This window comes from Larimichthys crocea, chromosome XIII, assembly GCF_000972845.2.
Source record: "Larimichthys crocea isolate SSNF chromosome XIII, L_crocea_2.0, whole genome shotgun sequence".
In the NCBI taxonomy this organism is placed as follows: Eukaryota; Metazoa; Chordata; class Actinopteri; family Sciaenidae; genus Larimichthys; species Larimichthys crocea.
Genome location: NC_040023.1, coordinates 22,059,385 through 22,077,626, shown reverse-complemented (window position 1 = coordinate 22,077,626; position 18,242 = coordinate 22,059,385). Strand labels below are relative to the sequence as shown.

Below are 18,242 nucleotides of genomic sequence, written 5' to 3'. Positions count from 1 at the left end.
AGAGAGAGAGAGAGAGAGAGAGAGAGAGAGAGAGAGAGAGAGAGAGAGATGAGAAGAGGAAAAAGACAGAAAGAGGAAAAATAAAAAAGAGCTACATTACAACACTCACCTCTATTTTATCCCAGCACTGTCCATGTATAATATCCATAAGAAATTATTACTTTATTACTATTAACTTCAAGTAGAGAAAAAAAGATTCAGATGAGAAGTACACTGATGTCAACAGTGCGGAGGAACACACTGTCTTGACTTCAGGGAAAATGCAGTTTACACCAGATGGAGCCTATTAGCATACAGCATGGTGCTGTATTTATGTATCTTAATGTGTGTGTTTGTATATGGTGGGCAGGGCTTAGCTATGCATGCTGATGAGAAAAATCCTGATGGTGTTGCCTGATATATCACTGAAGGTGTTTGTCTGTTTTTATAAAGTTGTATAGGTATTCACACATTCAATAATCAAGATAGTCTATAGCAATATCATTTCCTCCTTGATCAGTGCCTGCTTTCCATTTTTCCAGTGTTTCATAAGCAGTTAAATACATTGCAGAGATATATAACTACATGCATTGTGGTATTTTGGGCTTTGAGCCAGAATGCATTAAAAGTGACAGGAAACAAATTTTATATCACTTCTTAATCAGTATGCTTTTAATCAGAAAATTCAGATTACATGACACAGTTTTTGATTAATTAATTAATAGTTCCAATAAAATAGTCTTTTTATATGCATGCAGTAATATAAGAATGTAAAGCTGTGTCCAAAGGTCATTATTACATAAAAGCACCCATTCAACGTGTGTATGTTTTTAAAAAGCAAATACATTCCTTTGATTAATAAACTCCAGTTGATGGGACTGATGCAGTGTTTGGAGGAAGTTTTCATATTGTTCTCCACCAACCCTTTTTGGATTTGATTGTCTTGTTATTCACAGCCACAGGAAATATTGCTTGGCCAAACAGATATCATTATGTTGATATCCTGTGACAGGAGGATGCAAGCTGTGCTCTTTCTAAAACCAACACAGCCAGTGTTCCACAGCATGATCCAATTAAGGCCGTCTATACACACATACACACATGCGCACACACACACACACTTACATTCGCACAAGCTAGGCAAAAGGCACACACAGAGGTCAAGATGCACACATCCACATGCACGCAAACATGACAGAAACATTCTCAGTACAGACTTCAGCTGTCTGTGTGTAAGACACCACAGGATGTTCTGACTGGCTTTCCTCACTTTCATCCCATCTCCTTTGTGTGTATGTATAGAATCCCAGCAGCTTTCCCCAAAGGAATACTTCCAAATTTAGACGTCATGAAGAATTTGGTCTTTTTAACTCTTTGAAATGAATACCTTTTCAGACTCACAGGAAATATTGCAATCCAATCCAATAATCAAAGAAAAGAAGGACAATAAAACAAGATGATACTGAGAGGCTGTCCTGTAATTGGACATTCCAAACATGACACAAGGTTCACCTGCCATGCTAAACCTTAGCAAAGGCTGTGCCAACCTGAGTGTTATAGTGCACACTTCACTAAGAAGACACTATGTGGGATGGCCAGTTTGGGTACAAAATGCATAACTCCATTAAAATGATGCTTGGTACTTGTCCAATAGCATGCATGCATTCAAATTAGATGGCAGCACCTTGTTTGATCATGCGCTTTATGCAAGCCAAGTTCAAATGAAGTTCAGCCAACAACTTGGTTAAGCTGTGGAATTCAACACACACACCTGTGCTGTAGAGGTCAGGACATGAAACTGTAGACGACACAATACCTGCATTCTCTAAATGGTTTAATTTATTAATTTCCCTCATAATCTGCCTGTTTGTCAGTTATGAGCTCTTGTTGTGTTATATTTCCCTGCATACATGTTTGTTCCTTTTGATGCTAATCAAAAATGAAGTGATAATAAAAATCAACTGTCATCTTCTGAAAGATAGAACAAAACAAGGCAATGGAGTGAGAAAAAAGGGAAGAGAGAGAAAAGATTAGAATAGAGAGTGAGTAGACAAAATTCATTCAAACACACACACAACCACATCCACAAACACACCAAATAGAGTTTAGACTTCCCCACCCTGGCCTCTGCAGGGGAGAACAAAAAAAAAAAAAATCCAATGAACTCCAGAGAAAACCACTTCCTCCACTGTTTAGAAGTGTGTGTGTGTGTGTGTGAGTGTGACTGAGTGAGCATGCCTGCCTGCTCGTCTACCCGCAGAGCACATGGTTAGCATTCAAAGCCCAATTCAATAGGAACCACACAGTGAGCTCAGTATGGGTAGAGATGAGAGACTGAGTTCACAGCTGAATTAAACTGAACAGACACATCTCTCTACATGTTCAAATATTCATCTATTTTCAGCCACTAAGACAAGGACTGCAAATCGTTCTCATCTAATTCCCATACTCTGCATGCTAAATAAGAGATCAGAATCATCCTGACTGAACTGGCAGTTGGCTACTGTTGCAGTTTATCTTAGACAGAGAGCCAGAGTATATCTGGGGAACAGTCCAACTATTTACTCTAAGCATGCTTAGTCTGTAAATCCATATGCAGGCAACAGTGTTTTTGGGACGCTTGTGATTTTGTGGTTTAGTGTCTTCTATAAAACTAAACTCACCTAAATTGTATGTTTTTTTTTGTAAATGTTCCCCTCCATCAACATAGAAAATGTGTGTGAGCTAGTCAGATTGAAAGGACATAGCTAAACCAGTTTTAGTTATGTTAATGTAAACTATTGCAACCTCAGGTTAATGCATATTTATCAGGACTAATATACTGTTATCTTATGCACATAAATGTGCTAATAATTAAAAAAAACTGATTGAGTTAAAGAGTAAGAAAGTAAGAAAAGTGAGTGTCTGTGTGTGTCTGTGTGTGTGTGTGTGTGTGTGTGTGTGTGAAATTAAAGTGGCTGTGTTTGGATGCAGGATCAGTCCAGGCCTCTGTGCAGCGAAGTGACATGAGCAGAACAGATGAGTGCTGATAGATCAGACAAGAGAGAGGCAGGTTGATGTTGGTAGAAAAGTTGAACTTGGCATGAATCTGGACACACACACACACACACACACACACACACACACACACACACAACTCAGCACTAAAGCCTACAGGCTAACAATTCTGTGTGTGAACTGTATTTGTACTTTCAAAGATCATAAACCCACATCATTAATTTGGGGACAATGCTGTCCTTGTTTTGCCATATGTATCCACAGATGAGTGAAAAAGGCTGAATGTGTTGCTGTTATAGCAGAAATGGCTTGATGTATTAATTCTGGGCAAGATATCTTCTCCCTCATGTAGCTTTGTTTGGCCAAAGATTCTAACAGAGTAATCACTGGTCTAAATCATTGCTCAGCTAAATTAGGCCGTAGCCATAGAAACAATAAATTTGTACTATGGTAATGGTTTAACTGACTGAGTGGTGCAATGTAACTAAATAGGCTCCCTATGTTTAAGTACTGCACTAATACCAGTACTATTTGTAGTTAAGTATTTGCATCTGACAGCTTTAGTTACTAATTACTCCCCAGATTACGATTCTTCTTTTTTTACTTCCTACTCTCCAATAAAAAAAAACATGTATCTCCAGATTTGGTGATTTTTTTTCTCATAAATTTAAGGATTATGTGTTTCTTTATAGGTTAATTCTCCTACTTCTCAGCCAAATTAAACAATCTAAAACCTCCTTAGACTAGCTGGAAAATTGTTGTATTGATAATTGTTACAAAGCTGAAGACAGGTCTGTTTTTATGAGCTCATTAAAAGTTGAGAAATAAGTGGTTTCACAGGACAACAATGTTACAAGAATATGATGATCTTACAGAATAGGATGTATTGCTGTAGATTAAACTACCCCACAGTATACAGTATGAAGTAGTTAAAATCAGCACAGCAGTTAAACAACGCACTCCAAAACATGGACTAATATTTCTGTAGAATGAGTTTCTACATGAGCATACCTTATCATATATTATCGCTTACATAGACAAAGCAGTCTCTCCATACACAGCACATAGTATACACGTATAGCTTCGAGTTCCCACAAATACACAGAGTTATGTACAAATAAAGTCTAAGCCCTGAAAAGACCAATGTTTCTCAAAACATGTTGGCCAAACACACCAAGTTTGGATTAAAAAACAGGAAATACCCAGTTGAGGTTATGTCAAACCCACTGAAAGGAAGCAGCAACGACTCTAAATCTAGCACATCTCATGGAGGCAAGACCAAAATTCACAACAATACAAATGAGCACATGTATTGCAGAAAAGGGAAAAGAAAACTCTCAAAAAAGATATACAGTATGTGGTGACTGGGAGGAGTCAAACAAAAATAATAAATACTTTCCCACTTCGGGATCAAAATAGCCAGACTCAGACAAACCACACATCCTTCATTCAAACATACATTAGGACAAAAAATAAATGCTTTGTTGTGACCGACAGCACATTCCATGATTCAAATGTGCCAGATAAGCTAATAAGTATAAGTGAAAAGAAGTGTTAGTGTTAGTCTTAGTTAGAAGACTTTGTGCATCTGCACTTTTATGTTACGGTGTGATGGTACGCTTCAGGCAATTTGCTAAATCGACACTTAACTCAACAGCAAGGTAATTTTGTTCAGCGTAATTGAAAATGAACAATGAACAATCAGCCATAAAACGGCCAGTACAACCTGATTACCTCAGATTCACTGTAGGCAGTTCGTGAATTTCTGCCCAATTCCAACAAAAATATACAAAGAAACCACTGCAGCTCTCATTTGTGTGAGTCAGCCTGGGGGATGAAGTTCAAGGGTTTTTGGGCAAGAGGCCTGTGCACAGGATTTGCCTGGCATGTCCAAATCATTTCCCATTAACACACATTCAAATCCTGGCAAGTGGGAATAATAGGGCAAGCTGTCAATTGAAAACTGTCTTGGGGAAAAGTGTTCATCCCTGAATGACCCATTTGGAAAACATGAGGTCTGAACTATGTCAAACACCCTGACATGCTCTTCTGGCTACAGTTTCATACTGTAAAACTTAAATGACATGCACAAAATTTTAAGATGTGTTTTCAATGTGTTCACTCTTGGCACTCCACCTCAAATCTACTTTTTGCCACTGTATGCCAGCTTTTGTGACACAGATTACACGAAGCCTTTCAATTTAAAATCATACTTTCCACGGAGAAGCTCCAAACACTTACACTGCATTTTACTCCAAGAGAGATTAAACTGAATAATCTATGTGCAGGCCACCAGGCCCACATTCATTTGGGATCATCTATGTGCAAACGGGCCACTAAACTGCCCTGTTTATACCCAAAAACAACCAACAGTAACTTGGTGTATTTTTAACATGTATATATGTCCTAGGGTATTAGGGATGTGAACCCACAAGGTCATGGTTGCTATCTGATGCCACAGAGGAGCTTGAGTCTAATGGGATTCGACTCAGCATAGCCTTGATGGTACACAACATTTTACTTAAAGTGGGCAGGGTACATGGTGTGCTTGATGTTTCTGGCCTTTCTCTCTCTCCCACACACAAATACATGCAGCATATAAGCAGCTCATCCGTGATGAACTGCTTTTTTCCTGCTACACCAGTTTTCATCCTCCCAAACACAAAATCGGACAAATTCTATTTGATGTCGGATGTAAGATTAGTGCAGCACCATTCATAAACACGAACATGGGGCAAGACACGTACACAGGGATGTCTAGCATGGGCAATAAACAGATCATGTGCATACGTCCTGCTCTTGAAGGAAATTCCCGATTATGACTGTGTGACAATCAGACCTACCTGAGGTTTGACCTGGGCCATCCAGTTTGGATTCACATTTTGGAAGAGAGCAATCTAAAGAGAGAGACAGAGAGGTAAAAAAAAAAAAAGTTAGTTTAATAAAGAAAATAAAGAGCGAAAGGACTGTCCTGTGACTCAGCAGAGCAGTTCCTTAACCTTTACCATGTTTTAGTGTCAGAAGTTAGAGCTTTGTGATTACACAGTACAAATGAGAGAGTGAGCAATTGTGGAGCAGCTCTTTGAACTGAGTATCTGGATAGTCCCTCCCTGAGATTAAGCACCATTAGATGTGCTGCACGCAGATGTCTGTGTGCACACACTCGGGTGCTGAACATGGGTTGGTGACGACTGTTCACTGTAAACTCAACATCCGAGTTAAAATGTCTGCAAAGATCCAGCCTATAGGTCCTTGTGCTTTTTATTTCTCTTCTTTACTCTTTGCTCTAGCACTCTGTGACACACACACACACACACACACACACACACACACACACACACACACACACGCAGATAAGCGGATGAATTATTTAAATATACAAAAGAACAGTGCATATCTCTATCTCTAATGCCCAAGGCATCATCTTCAGGGAGATAAAATGTTAAGAATATTCAACCAGACTTGTGAAGAAGCTGAGCAGTATCTGGTGCTTGATATTCAAAGCCTGTAACATTAGAGCAGAGACAAACTGGGTCTTGCCTGAACTGCAGTGCTAAAATAGGTGACGTCAGTTTTTTTCATCAAGATCAATTTAGGACTGATTAATTAATAACAAGTGATTCATTATTGACGTTCTGCTAATCCACACGTCCATAACTTGAATATTATTTCCAGTTGTGGATGGTGGTTATTTAATCTAAATTCATATGTAGATAAATATGAAAAAATGACTGCACTTCTTCTTTTTAAGTGTTCCATGTCAATGATATTAACCCTGCAGATAAATAAATAGTTATAGCCTGACTCCAAAGACACACTGAATTCTTTATTTGGACTGACATGCATCTTATATCCGACGGCAGACTGATGAACTTTCTTTCTGGGTCACTCATCAGTATGACGTTATAGTGGCACGAGATAACAGAATGGAGAGGCAGGGATATGAGGGACAGGGGCAGCTTAAGTCTTCTTCACTCTGACTTCTCCTGGCTGCCTTTCTGAAAAAAAACTGCCTGGCATATGCTGCTGCCTAACGAGGATTACAGTAAGCACCTGTTCACACGCTGTATGTTTCATTCTATACAGTGCAGCGTGGATAAGTGTTTGGTCCGCTAACAATGTTTTTGAGGCCTTGCATGTATTTGGCATCTAATTCCTGTTTGTGTGGTGTGCAAAAGTATCTGTAAGAAATTACAAATGTGATTAGGATAATTGTTCCCATACTCTGAAGACAATTTTGAGTGATCTTTACAGAATGGAAGAACGTATGGTGATTAGATGCCTGGAGAAATCATGATCTGCATATGTTTAGGGATTAGGTGGCAACATGGTCATGTGGACAGGAGGGAGGAGAGAAGGCATAAATAATCTTCTACCAAACAGGGTGAAAGATAGAAATCACCAGGTCAAACACAAGTGACAGACCTTTCACTTTGACCCATGAACATGATGTTGTAAGAGTGTTTGAAAGGGAACAACAACAAGCATTCTCCTCATCTGAACTCTAAAGATTTCTAACTTTTTTAAACTACTAATACAAACCTGACCTCCCTGATCCTAAGGGATTTGCTGTTTGTCACTGAAAAACAGTGAAATGCCCCTTTAGGGAGGACAATTTGGCAGAATGTTAAAACCTGAGACAGTTTTTTTTTATTAGGAAGGGAGAGAACAAAAGTAGGTAGGCTAGCTTCGTCAAAATGAAATGAAATTGTACACTTTGTTTCACAGGTTCATCTTACAGAAGTGAAGTGTGAAATATCTGAGTGTTTTACAGGAATCAAAACAAAACAACAAAACAAACGATTTAGCTCCAAAAGCACAGCAGAACTGGAAGTATTTCCTCCAAAACAGTGTCAGTTTAAGAGTGGGTACTTCTGCAAGCCAATACAGTAGGTTGGATGTTAAGTTTGATCCTCAACCTATTTCATCCAAAGCCAGAAAGGCCGAGCAGCACTTTAGCCTTCTAAAGCCAGAGGAGCACTGGGTTGGCACTGTTCACGCGACAGGGATCAGAGCCTGCTGCTGCCTTCAAAGCAAAGAGAGAATGTTATAGTGTGTTTGTGAGAGAAAGAGAGACTGCACAGTTCCTGTTGGACAGACTGAGCACAGCTGTTGACAGAAGACAAGCAGTCTTGAACAGCACACAAGCTGACACATGTATGCAAACACAAACTGCAGGCTGTGCTTTGATTTAGCCAAAGCTGAGTCCATGTTCTGACTTTATTCAGAGTTATTGTTTTCATACTGACTGGAGTAAGAGTCTTTGCTTGACTGCTATAAAGGTAAAACATGCCATTAGTGCAGAGAAGTGCAGTGAAGTGTGTGGGTCTGGTATCTGTTGCAAGGATTCAGCTGGAGATGTACAAATGTGCTTCTGCGCCTATCAACATCATAGTACATTAGCCTAACACTAAACTAAAAAAAAAAGTATGAAAACAAACACACAATTGAGAATGAAGCCTTGTGACCCATTCTTACACACTGCAAGAGAAGCGGAACTGGCTCATTCACTAACCGAATTTATGAATGAAAAAACGACACACATCCTGACACTTGACATACTGACACTGCACCTCTCTCTCTCAGTATGATGTTCTTAAAAAAAAACTGTGTGTGTGTCTCAGAACTCATGGGCGGGCATGGCCTCATGAGTCCGTGCCTGCTTTTTCAAAGTGCTATTCTCGAAACAAGGAAGTACCAAGCATTGTGGGAGGCTTGCAACTACAGATACCAGATCCAGATGCTTCCTTTGATTTAAGCTGTAGGGAAAGGGAGAGGAGATAGGGGAGGAACTGTGAAAGACAGGGAGGATTGAAACATCTGCTTTAGGGTCATTAGGAAAGAGGAGAAAGGCCGAAGGAGGAAGAATTAGGAATGTGGAGGAATCCTGGCAAACGTTTAGTGAAGCAATATGTTTATAATAATAAAAGTTAAAATGATGACTGTTGTCATCCGCATTTGCTTCTCCCTGATTCATTTATTGAGACAATAAAGTATCTTTTGGTTCCAAAAGTTGACATAATACTGTGAAAATGCTGTTTTGAGTTAATGGTGAACTTAGCACCCTCCTATTAGGATCAACGCCAAAGCATTGTGGTGGCTTGTGCTGGCCAAACATCAGAGACAGCTATATTGTTTCGTCTGTTTTTTTCCCCCCCTTTAATGTGACGCACATCTCCTGCTTAGTCTGTCACTCAAATTTAATCGTCTTTGTCTGGATGTCTCATTTACTGAAGTTACAAGAAAAGAAAGCATGAATTCACAAACAGGATACTGGATATTAGAAATTTTATATATTTAAATATCTGACAACCCTGAGCAGAGGCAAGGTATAAGTAATGATTGAAGGCTGCGTGGGAGAAGAGTAGAGGAGGCGATGAAAGGAATGAAAAAGGAGAGAATGAGTGGGAGTCCACAGATGACTGACAAAGGTTTGTCTCTTATCAGATAGGGGTTATGCAGGAGACAAGCAGACCAGCCCACAGCCTATTTTTATGACCCGCAATCCTCCTATTCCTCCATCTCTCGTTCATTCACTCCATCCCCCTCTCCCTTGCTTCCAGGGCCTTGGGCGACATGGGTGGGATGTAGTGATTTATATCTCTGTGCATGTGTGTACGTCACATGTGTGTGTGAAGTAATGACGCTGTCCCACAGGCTACATTTAGCATCCTACTAACACATTACCAACCTACTGGAATTCCTGATTATCGACATAAGGCTACCAGCCAATCTCTTTCCAGTATATGGAGGAGCATCCAAATGGCTCTCACCGAAGGTAGAGACCATTTCACTTTAAGAGCCCTGAATAACTTTAGGATCATATGCGTATATGCGTAACGCAGAAGAATCAAGTTTAGATCCAAGAAGCTAGTATCACTGCTCTGCTTGTTTTTCACTGAGGCCCTCAATAGTAGCTCCTGACTACATCATGTGATGCACTGGAGATCAGTCAGGTTTATGTATGTCTTGAGATTCTGTTCAAACTCTGCAGAAAAATCAATGAGCTAAATATCTGGCCACTTCAAACAAACTTCAACACATTTTCTCTATGTTAAAGAAAAGCAAACCGGGTCCCCTGCCTGTTTGCCTTCAAAGTGACCTCTGCCATAGATGTACATGACATTTTACAGCGATCAATAATTTGACGAGATCGAGGGGGGTTACACGTCTGTAAAGTGTATTACGACTCTCTCGAAAAGGTCGTGAGTCTCTGATGAGATCGATCAGTGTGGTCTGGCAGTAAAACAGGTAATTGTCTTGCCCTGCTACCTTCTTTTTTTTATTATTATTATTTATTTATTTATTTTTAAGATTTTTTTGGGGCCTTTTCAATCTTTATTTCTGATAGAGACAGCTTAAGAGTGACAGGAATGCGGGGAGAGAGAGATAGGGAATGACATGTGGGAAAGAGCCACAGGGATTCGAACCCTGGATGGCTGCTCTACCAACTGAGCTAAACGCGCCCCATCCCTGTGACCTTCTTGATTGTCTTCTCCATAAAAATCTCCAGTAAACACCACAAGAGGAACAGGCTATAACAAGCATCCCAACATCTGCTCCTTATTGGGAGCATACAGTAGTCTTTTTATATAAACTCATGAGAGGAGGAGAAATCTGCCTCTTCTGACTCATATACAGTACAGTGGCCTGGAATCGCATGTTTTCGGTATGCAGCAAACTCCTCTTTAGTCATGTGACCATTTATATATCATGCTTTTAAAACTAACATTAGTTTCTTTTACGAGAGAAGCTTGCAACAGATGAACCAGCACCCTGATCTGTTTATTGGCACAGTAACTGGGCTTTCGTATATATATGTAGATTTAGAAGATCTCAAGGCTCATGTTTATTGAGTTATGTTATTGATTACAGACTTATTAGTCTGTAATTGTATTTGATGTGGTCTGTAAAATTGCTGATTCGGGTGAGATTGAATTTAGCCATTTTTGCATGAAATGCACAATTAAGCTGCTGATTACCAAGCAAAAATGAATGTAAACATGAACAAGGCTTTGCATGAACGTATGTCATTTATGAAAAGAAAAATCTTTACAGTGTGGTGCCATCACAGTTACAATAATTTACAGCCTGTAGTACCCCCTTTTTTATTTTAGTGTCCTTGTATTTTAAAACACACACTCTTATTTTGAAGGCAAACCACTTCCTGTCTCAGTTGTGACAAATGAGCATCATGATGACATCTACTTTTTTTTGTTGTTGTTAAATTTGCAGAGTTTGGGAACCATGCTGCCACTCATTTTTGTGCTGTCATACTGACCTGACTGTTGTGGCATTTTCAGTTTAGCTTGGTTGCTAATGCAGAATTTGCCATGCAACACAACCATATTATTTTGTATGCATGTCCACTGATGTTGTAATTACATTTAACAGTAGCTATGTAGACTTGTCCTCACTTTACTCCTTTAGTTGAATAAGTGAGATAGCCAACTGTGCATGTGAGCCCAGGCGATTTAGCAGTGCAGGCAATGCCAATCTAAGCTTATAGTCTTTAACTCTGACCAACTGCCAATTAGGCTGCCCCTGGATGAAACCAAAAGGTTTCAGCCTCATGGAGAGCAGAGTAGCCTACATTTTGCAGGGTGTGCTCCACCCAAGCCTCAGCTCTATAATTTGATGAGTGAAGGCTTGTTTGTTCCTCTAAGTATGTCATGTCCTCTCTTTGAATCTGACTCTCTCTTCCCTCTCCTACACTTCCATTTACTTTCCCTTTATTTATTCCTGCCCTTTACCTCTCTCAGTACACATTTGTCTTTGCCTTCACATCCACCTTTCCATTCTCTATCAGTACTGTTTACAATATGTTACATACTCCAAGATGCATGCTGCATGGTCTGTTGAAATCCTCATCTACATTATTATATAAGATTTCTGCTTGAGTGTGCAAGATAACATTAGGTCATTATGCTTTCATCAACTATGACTGTGCTAGAAGAAAAATGAAGAATCACTGCTCAGTGATTTGGCTCTCATTACAGACTGCACTGGCACAGGTCACTGGGTTCACTTTGGGAACAGAGGGAGATGGCTCACTACATTGTGCAATACTGACACTGCCTTGTTGATGCTGATGTCTCATTTTTAACCTCAATGCAAGATCCACTGATTAATAAGCTACTAAATATAATATGCATAAAGACGTGCAACAAACATTGCTTATTGCAATATAATTTATAGTTATTCTCTACCAAAATGACAAAGCAGAAGTAATCATTTATGCTACGGCCCATCATTTATTCTCCTGACATATAAAAAAATCTATTATTTAACACAGCAGACTGCTAACACACTCATACATGTATAGTTGAAAGCCTGTCTGCATTAGTAATGGACAGAATAGAAGCCAGTTTCACACAGTACACAGCAGATCTTTGCAACAGCCCTAAGCCCTGTACTCCATGGGTATAATGACTGATGACCACTGTCTTATGACCAGTGGAGTTATAAGGGGAGATACGGCTCTTATGCAAGTTCTTTTGACAGTTATTTAATCTTGTTCCAGCATGCGGTACATCCGGTTGTTTTATGTCAATTGAGTTTCACAGTGCAGTTCTGTACAATAATGCTATTGCACAGACCCAGTAACTTCATTACACATCACTCAAGAGACCATCTATGAATTAATATCTTGTAAAAACGCACTATTGTGCAAATGTTATTTTTGGTTTTGCAAAGATGGCTCCCTTTGTATTGCACCAACAGTGACCACATTATTTTAGTTCATGTGGAGCTAATGTCTTTGGCATGCAGATATTTTCAGAAAGAGATAGTAGCTGTACCATGACATACTAGGATTGCACAGTAGCTATGCCTTTCAACCTATAAGACACTAGAGGCTTTGGGAGTTGTCGGCCAATTAGTGGTAAGAACGAGGCTTGATTTGATTTCTGGGCCCTGCAAACTGATCTGAGTTTAAACCATGATACATTTTTGCACTGTTTGATATATTGACTTTGCTAGGGACATAAGTGTTATGTCATCGGCCATTTCAAACACTGATATTTTTGCTCCAGAATGTGATAGCATAGGACTGTGCTGTGTATGAGGTTTCTACAGAGGACAGACTCGGATCAGCATCATAATATTTCTTATAAAATAGGTATGCATAAAAAAATGGTATACAGTAAGTCAAGCAATATAAAAGGTATAGCCTAGACTCCAAATTATTTGATCAACAATGTTTTTGCTGTCCATTATGATTTAACCTCAGACATATTGTAGGGTAGTACAGGATCAATTTAAAAATTTTATCTATATCTACAGTTTAGATAGGAAATGCATGCAGTTGTATAGAATGACAGGTAGAGTGGTGTCCTGCTAACTCATCTACTCTAACAAAGTCCTAAACATTTTCAAAGAGACAGAAATAAAGATATTGACACAGAGTGATTCAAAACCAGACAAAACATTAACACATCACCAAAATATTTAACTTTGTTCGTGTTTTTTGCCAGTGGTGCTAGAAAATATTTCAAGGCAAACCTCTAGGGTAATTGTATTATGTATTGTATTCCCATGCTTTAAATTGTTTTTTGTTTATGCAAATACTTGCAAATCTGTAGAGATATATGCCTGAAAGAGGATAAAGATGTTTCTATCTTCAAAATGTTCAAGGAAGCAGTGAGATTTTTCCTCATCTTAAACCAGTTGAAACAATTTTGGGATTCGTCTCTAAGTCACGGCATGAGCAACCTGGGAGAGTGACTCAGCGGCTGAGCTGTGATCCACAGCATCAGTGTGGGACTCAGAGATGGAGCTCCATCTGCTCACTGATAATAATCAAGCAGAGTGGAACATCAAGTATTTTTAAGGGCCGACGATAGCATTATCTATTCAGGTGAGGAAATTCAAAACTAGTAGTGCAGCGTCAAACACTAGGACTTTGAAACACTTGGTGCTTTGATGGAAATCTCAGTTTAATCATCCAAACAATCAGCCAGCTTTGTAGCTACAATTCACATTCCGTTATCCTGCCAGCCAGTGAGTTAGAGTCTCACTAAGTCAGCCTCTTAGCCAGTGATCAAGCCGCTCAGACAGCCAGTCAGTCACTTTAGGTCTTGTTCAGTAGAATGATCTGCCGTATTCTAGCCTTCACTGACTAACTAGGGCACCAAAGTGCATCCAGAGTCTCAGAAAAAAAAAAGGAAAAGAAAAACACACTCACACATACACAGAGCAACTAGGATCAACTAGGATGAGCAGCTGTGTGCCAAGATTTCAACATGCAACAAGCTGGCAGCAATTAGGGAGCCTGCTGGAGAGGCTACAGGGAGCGGGATGGCCATTACTACTGGTCCCTCACCGTGAAACTACAAGACAGATAAGGATACAGAGGATGCATGTATGGACGAATAAATGGCTGAGCTATCATATTTTAATAAATTACAGATGTGTATATGGATTTGATAATACTTTGATAAAACTGAGTGAAGAAGTAAATGACATACAAAATGTTTAAAGTGATGGGAAATATTAGTAATGTTTGCTAAATATATGAACAAATGAGGGAGGATATCATCAAATAATTAAGCACAGTATATGAGTGAATTCATTGACATGTAGATTGTCATCTTTCCAATATGTCCATCTTTGTGTGCCTTTTTTTTTTTTACATTTCGTAAACAACAGCTCTATCTCAGCTGGAGACTTGCAGCTATTTGACAAAATTCATTTAGCATTTAGTGCTATTCTCCACAATAATGACACAGAAACTTCCCCCCAAGCGTTCTCTTCATAATAGTCTCTTATAAAAGTTTCCTGAGGCCATAACCTATTTCTGTCTCCATCATGAATACTGTATGAACTGCATTTGCCGCTATATAAACATCCAAGCAGTCCAACTTCAGTGAGCCAACTTTCCAGCCTGATACAACACAGCTATAGGAAAATACATTGGCAGACATCCAACCAACCGTAAAAGAGACTGTAGCATTTGAATACAATCCATTTTGACAACATTCCTACCCGTCTGACTGGCAGAGCAAATTTCTGGGAGAAAGTATGTGGATTATAGACTCTTTAAAAAAGTATGAAGTATGTGTGTGTGTGTGTGTGTGTGTGTGTGTGTGTGCATGCACATGCACACATCTACTGAATTTATTGATTCATATGCTCTTAGGAGGACGTGTGCAACTGCTGTGTGTGTATGTGTGTGTGTGTGTGTGTGTGTCTGTGTGTTCCTGCATGTTTGCAATCTGGGGAGACAGTAAACAGCAGACCCCAAGGCACCAGGTGTCACAGAGAGAAACAGCTGAGTGAGAGAGAGAGAAGGGGAGACAGCTGCTTCTTTTGGTGTGTATCAGAGGTGGTCCCGCTCTAATGGTGGCAACATCTTTCCCCAACACTGGAATTTTGCTTTAAAATGTACCTTTCTGAAAACTGTGATAGCACTCCCTGCCCTCCGGATGCCTGTGTCAGACTGGGTTAAAGAGGTATTTTAGAAAGTTTGAACAAATGCAGGCTTCACAGTGGGTTGATATCCATGAGGAAGCTAGAATAAGAAAACAATATCAACAATATCTGATCTCAACGCACAATGTTGAAAAGTCTCAGCTATAAAACTTGCCTATTACACAGGTTTGCCATTGAAGAAGGCTAAAGTATGAAAGTAATGTATGAAATGACACCCCTATAACTTTATGTCAAATTATGTTTCTCAGCACCATCACAACAAAATGCATGACACAAGCCCAGCTGTGTTATTATTTGGCTGACATCAGGCACCAGCACAGCCTCCTAGGACCTATAAAAGATGTTTATGTTTTGGATGCAGACTGATAAGGTGGGCAGGCCTATTCTTATTTATTAGGTTGATGCCATCGTATCAGACAGGCCCAGTGCGTAGAGTGCAACCTATTGCCCATACGTGCGTCGATGGCCTAGCCTCTATCCGTGCATCAGATCTGAGAGACCTGGGTCCAGAGTGATGATGCACGATCCCACATGATTGTTCAATCTACACGCGCCTAAAGACAGAGATTAAATTAAAGAAAGAAAAAAAAAATGTTCTACCCACATCCAAGGGATTCGTGATGGATACAAGCTGTAACGTCGAAATACTCGCACAGCCCAAAGAGACTGTGGTAAAGCTGTAACCATCCACACCTTGTACTTAGTCCAACCCAAAATGGGGTCACTGCCTAATAATCAAAAGCAAATATTTCAGGAGGTGTTATTCAAGCTGTTGTCATCAAAGGCTGTGGAATGACAAGTCAGTGGACTAAAATTGGGTAAATAACTACAAGCTGCGCGCATCTCTCCAGCACGTCGGACGCGCAGTACGCATCTCGTCCATGAAATCCATCAGTGGTTTTTGTCATTTTTGTCAACAATGTGACTGACCACCAAGTGATCACACCGTCAGCTCTACTGTAGCTCTCCCGGAGCTAGACTCGCCCCTTCCCGACTTACCGGATTTGAAAAACGCCGCTATGTCTGCCGCGTCCTTCGCAGCCTCATCTAGTCCCTCTCCTGCGCTCATGGCTGTTGGTCGCTTGTGCAGAAATAGCGGTGGATATCCTCAAAGGGTTTTATTGTTGCACTAATTATTTATCAGCAAAAGCTTATCCTAACGCCTTTCATTGAAGCAGATCCGGTCATACAATCTGTTCTCCCTTCATTAAGCGAGAGACCTCCTCCTCCATTTTGGCCGAGAAGGGAAAATCCTGGCGACCGATCGGCGGCGCTCCCGAGTTGGGACGTGAGGGCGAGGAGGAGGAGGAGGAGGAGGAGGAGGAATGGTGTGGAGGGGGGGTGATAGTGAGAGAAGGCGGAGGTAAAAAGGGGAGGGGAGGAGAACTGAGGGAGGAGGGCTATTCCGTTTCGTCTGGTGGGTGGGGGTGGGATATCCTGGGATTCCGTTTCGGGGGGTTTTGGTGCATTGTGCGCCACCCAAATTTAGTGTGCGCCACAGCACATCAGCAGCCCCCAGCGTCACTCACTGCGGTGCTGATGCGGGCTGCGTAGGAGTCCTCCATCAGGATCGCATGCCTTTGAAAGCTCAAGCCCAGATGTTATGGGAGATGGCATAACGACAAAAAACATCACGCATACCCTTGATGTTTTTTTTTTTCTTATTCGTGTAGTAGTAGTAGTAATAGTAGTATGGTAGCCCCTCTCATAGTTAACTTTATTATATAGGCCCATGAGGTCATTGAGTTTCTAGTGTTGCATTATTTAGTTTCCGAACAGTTACTGTATGGTCACAAGTTGCCCATAACATTTATTTGCCAGTAATGACTGTTTTAAGCGGATAAGAGGGAGAAAATGACGACGGATTATTTAAGTCTCTCTTCATCTCCTAGTGACGAAGATGATGCTACAGTATGAGGTCATTCGCCCCACAAATCTAACCCAGTTCTCCCTGACAGCTGCAGCTCAGTCCCTTTAAAAAATACAAAAAAAAAAACAAGGCACGGTGCTGTGCTGCCATCCAGGGGCTGCCATCACAAACTGCTCTGGAGATGTCGGCAGCTGGGTACCATGGTGATATGACATCATCACAAACCCGTTTAAAAGAGCGTTACATTGATTTAAGTTTGCTTTTTTTTTTTTTTTAATAATGACACTTAGGTCTACATGATAAAACATGGCGCATAGTTAAATCATTTGGAACAAAAACATACGTCACATTAATAATTAGACCGACTCCTGTCTGATTTGACGCACCTGTGTAATCAGCACACCTGGTGAGTAGCTATAAATCAGGCTAGCTGATGCCTTTAACCTGTTCATGATGACGCTTTCAAAATAAAACGGGAAGCAAAATTAACATTTGGGTATACTGTAATTGTGTAACGACTTACAACTCTGCTAATTATCTCCAACAAGTAAAACAGTGGCCCAAAAAAAGCAACAGCTAATTGGCCAACCTACATCTGCTAGCATGTTGTAGCTAGTCGACAAGAAGTCAGTGTTTTGCAGCCACTTCTAAAACTTAAGAACGAACATTTGCTCTTTAGAAAAATACATATGACATAAATGTGATAAACGGCACCATCTTAACTTCAGTAACCAAAGTGACTTGCCTCAAAAATATCAGCTTTCCTCGTCCAAATTTGGGCACCGAAGTGACACAAAATTGGCGTCCATTGGTGGTCCTGTCTGTCTTTATGTCCGTACTTTAAACTCTTGAGACGACCACACTGTTTGTTGAATAAATAGTTTCTTTCGGGGCCAGCCCACTACCCCATTGATAAATGTCTCGTTACCTTGGAAACCACTAACAACATAGAAGAGCACCGCGG

At 40.2% G+C, this 18,242-nt stretch overlaps 2 protein-coding genes across 6 annotated transcripts in view; one reads left to right on the top strand and one right to left on the bottom strand.

The window, feature by feature from the left end:
• Positions 1 to 18,242, bottom strand: part of triob (trio Rho guanine nucleotide exchange factor b) — a 103,473-nt gene that overhangs the window by 85,055 nt on the left and 176 nt on the right. For 2 of the 5 annotated variants that reach the window (XM_019271698.2, XM_019271700.2), the window contains exons 1-2: positions 16,408 to 16,693; positions 5,820 to 5,873 (exon numbers count right to left, since the gene is read on the bottom strand). In XM_019271698.2, coding sequence (XP_019127243.1) covers positions 5,820 to 5,873; positions 16,408 to 16,477 — 124 coding nt within the window. In that variant the 5' untranslated portion in view covers positions 16,478 to 16,693. Of the gene's footprint in view, positions 1 to 5,819; positions 5,874 to 16,407; positions 16,694 to 18,023; positions 18,228 to 18,242 lie in introns of those variants that run through there. The other 3 variants (XM_027287385.1, XM_027287387.1, XM_019271699.2) reach the window with 3 other exon arrangements.
• The window catches only part of dnah5 (dynein, axonemal, heavy chain 5), an 84,695-nt gene continuing 84,036 nt past the window's right edge, over positions 17,584 to 18,242 (top strand). The window contains exon 1 of the mRNA XM_027287384.1: positions 17,584 to 17,684. The gene's annotated coding sequence lies outside the window, so the exon portion shown is untranslated. The remainder of the gene's footprint in view (positions 17,685 to 18,242) is intronic.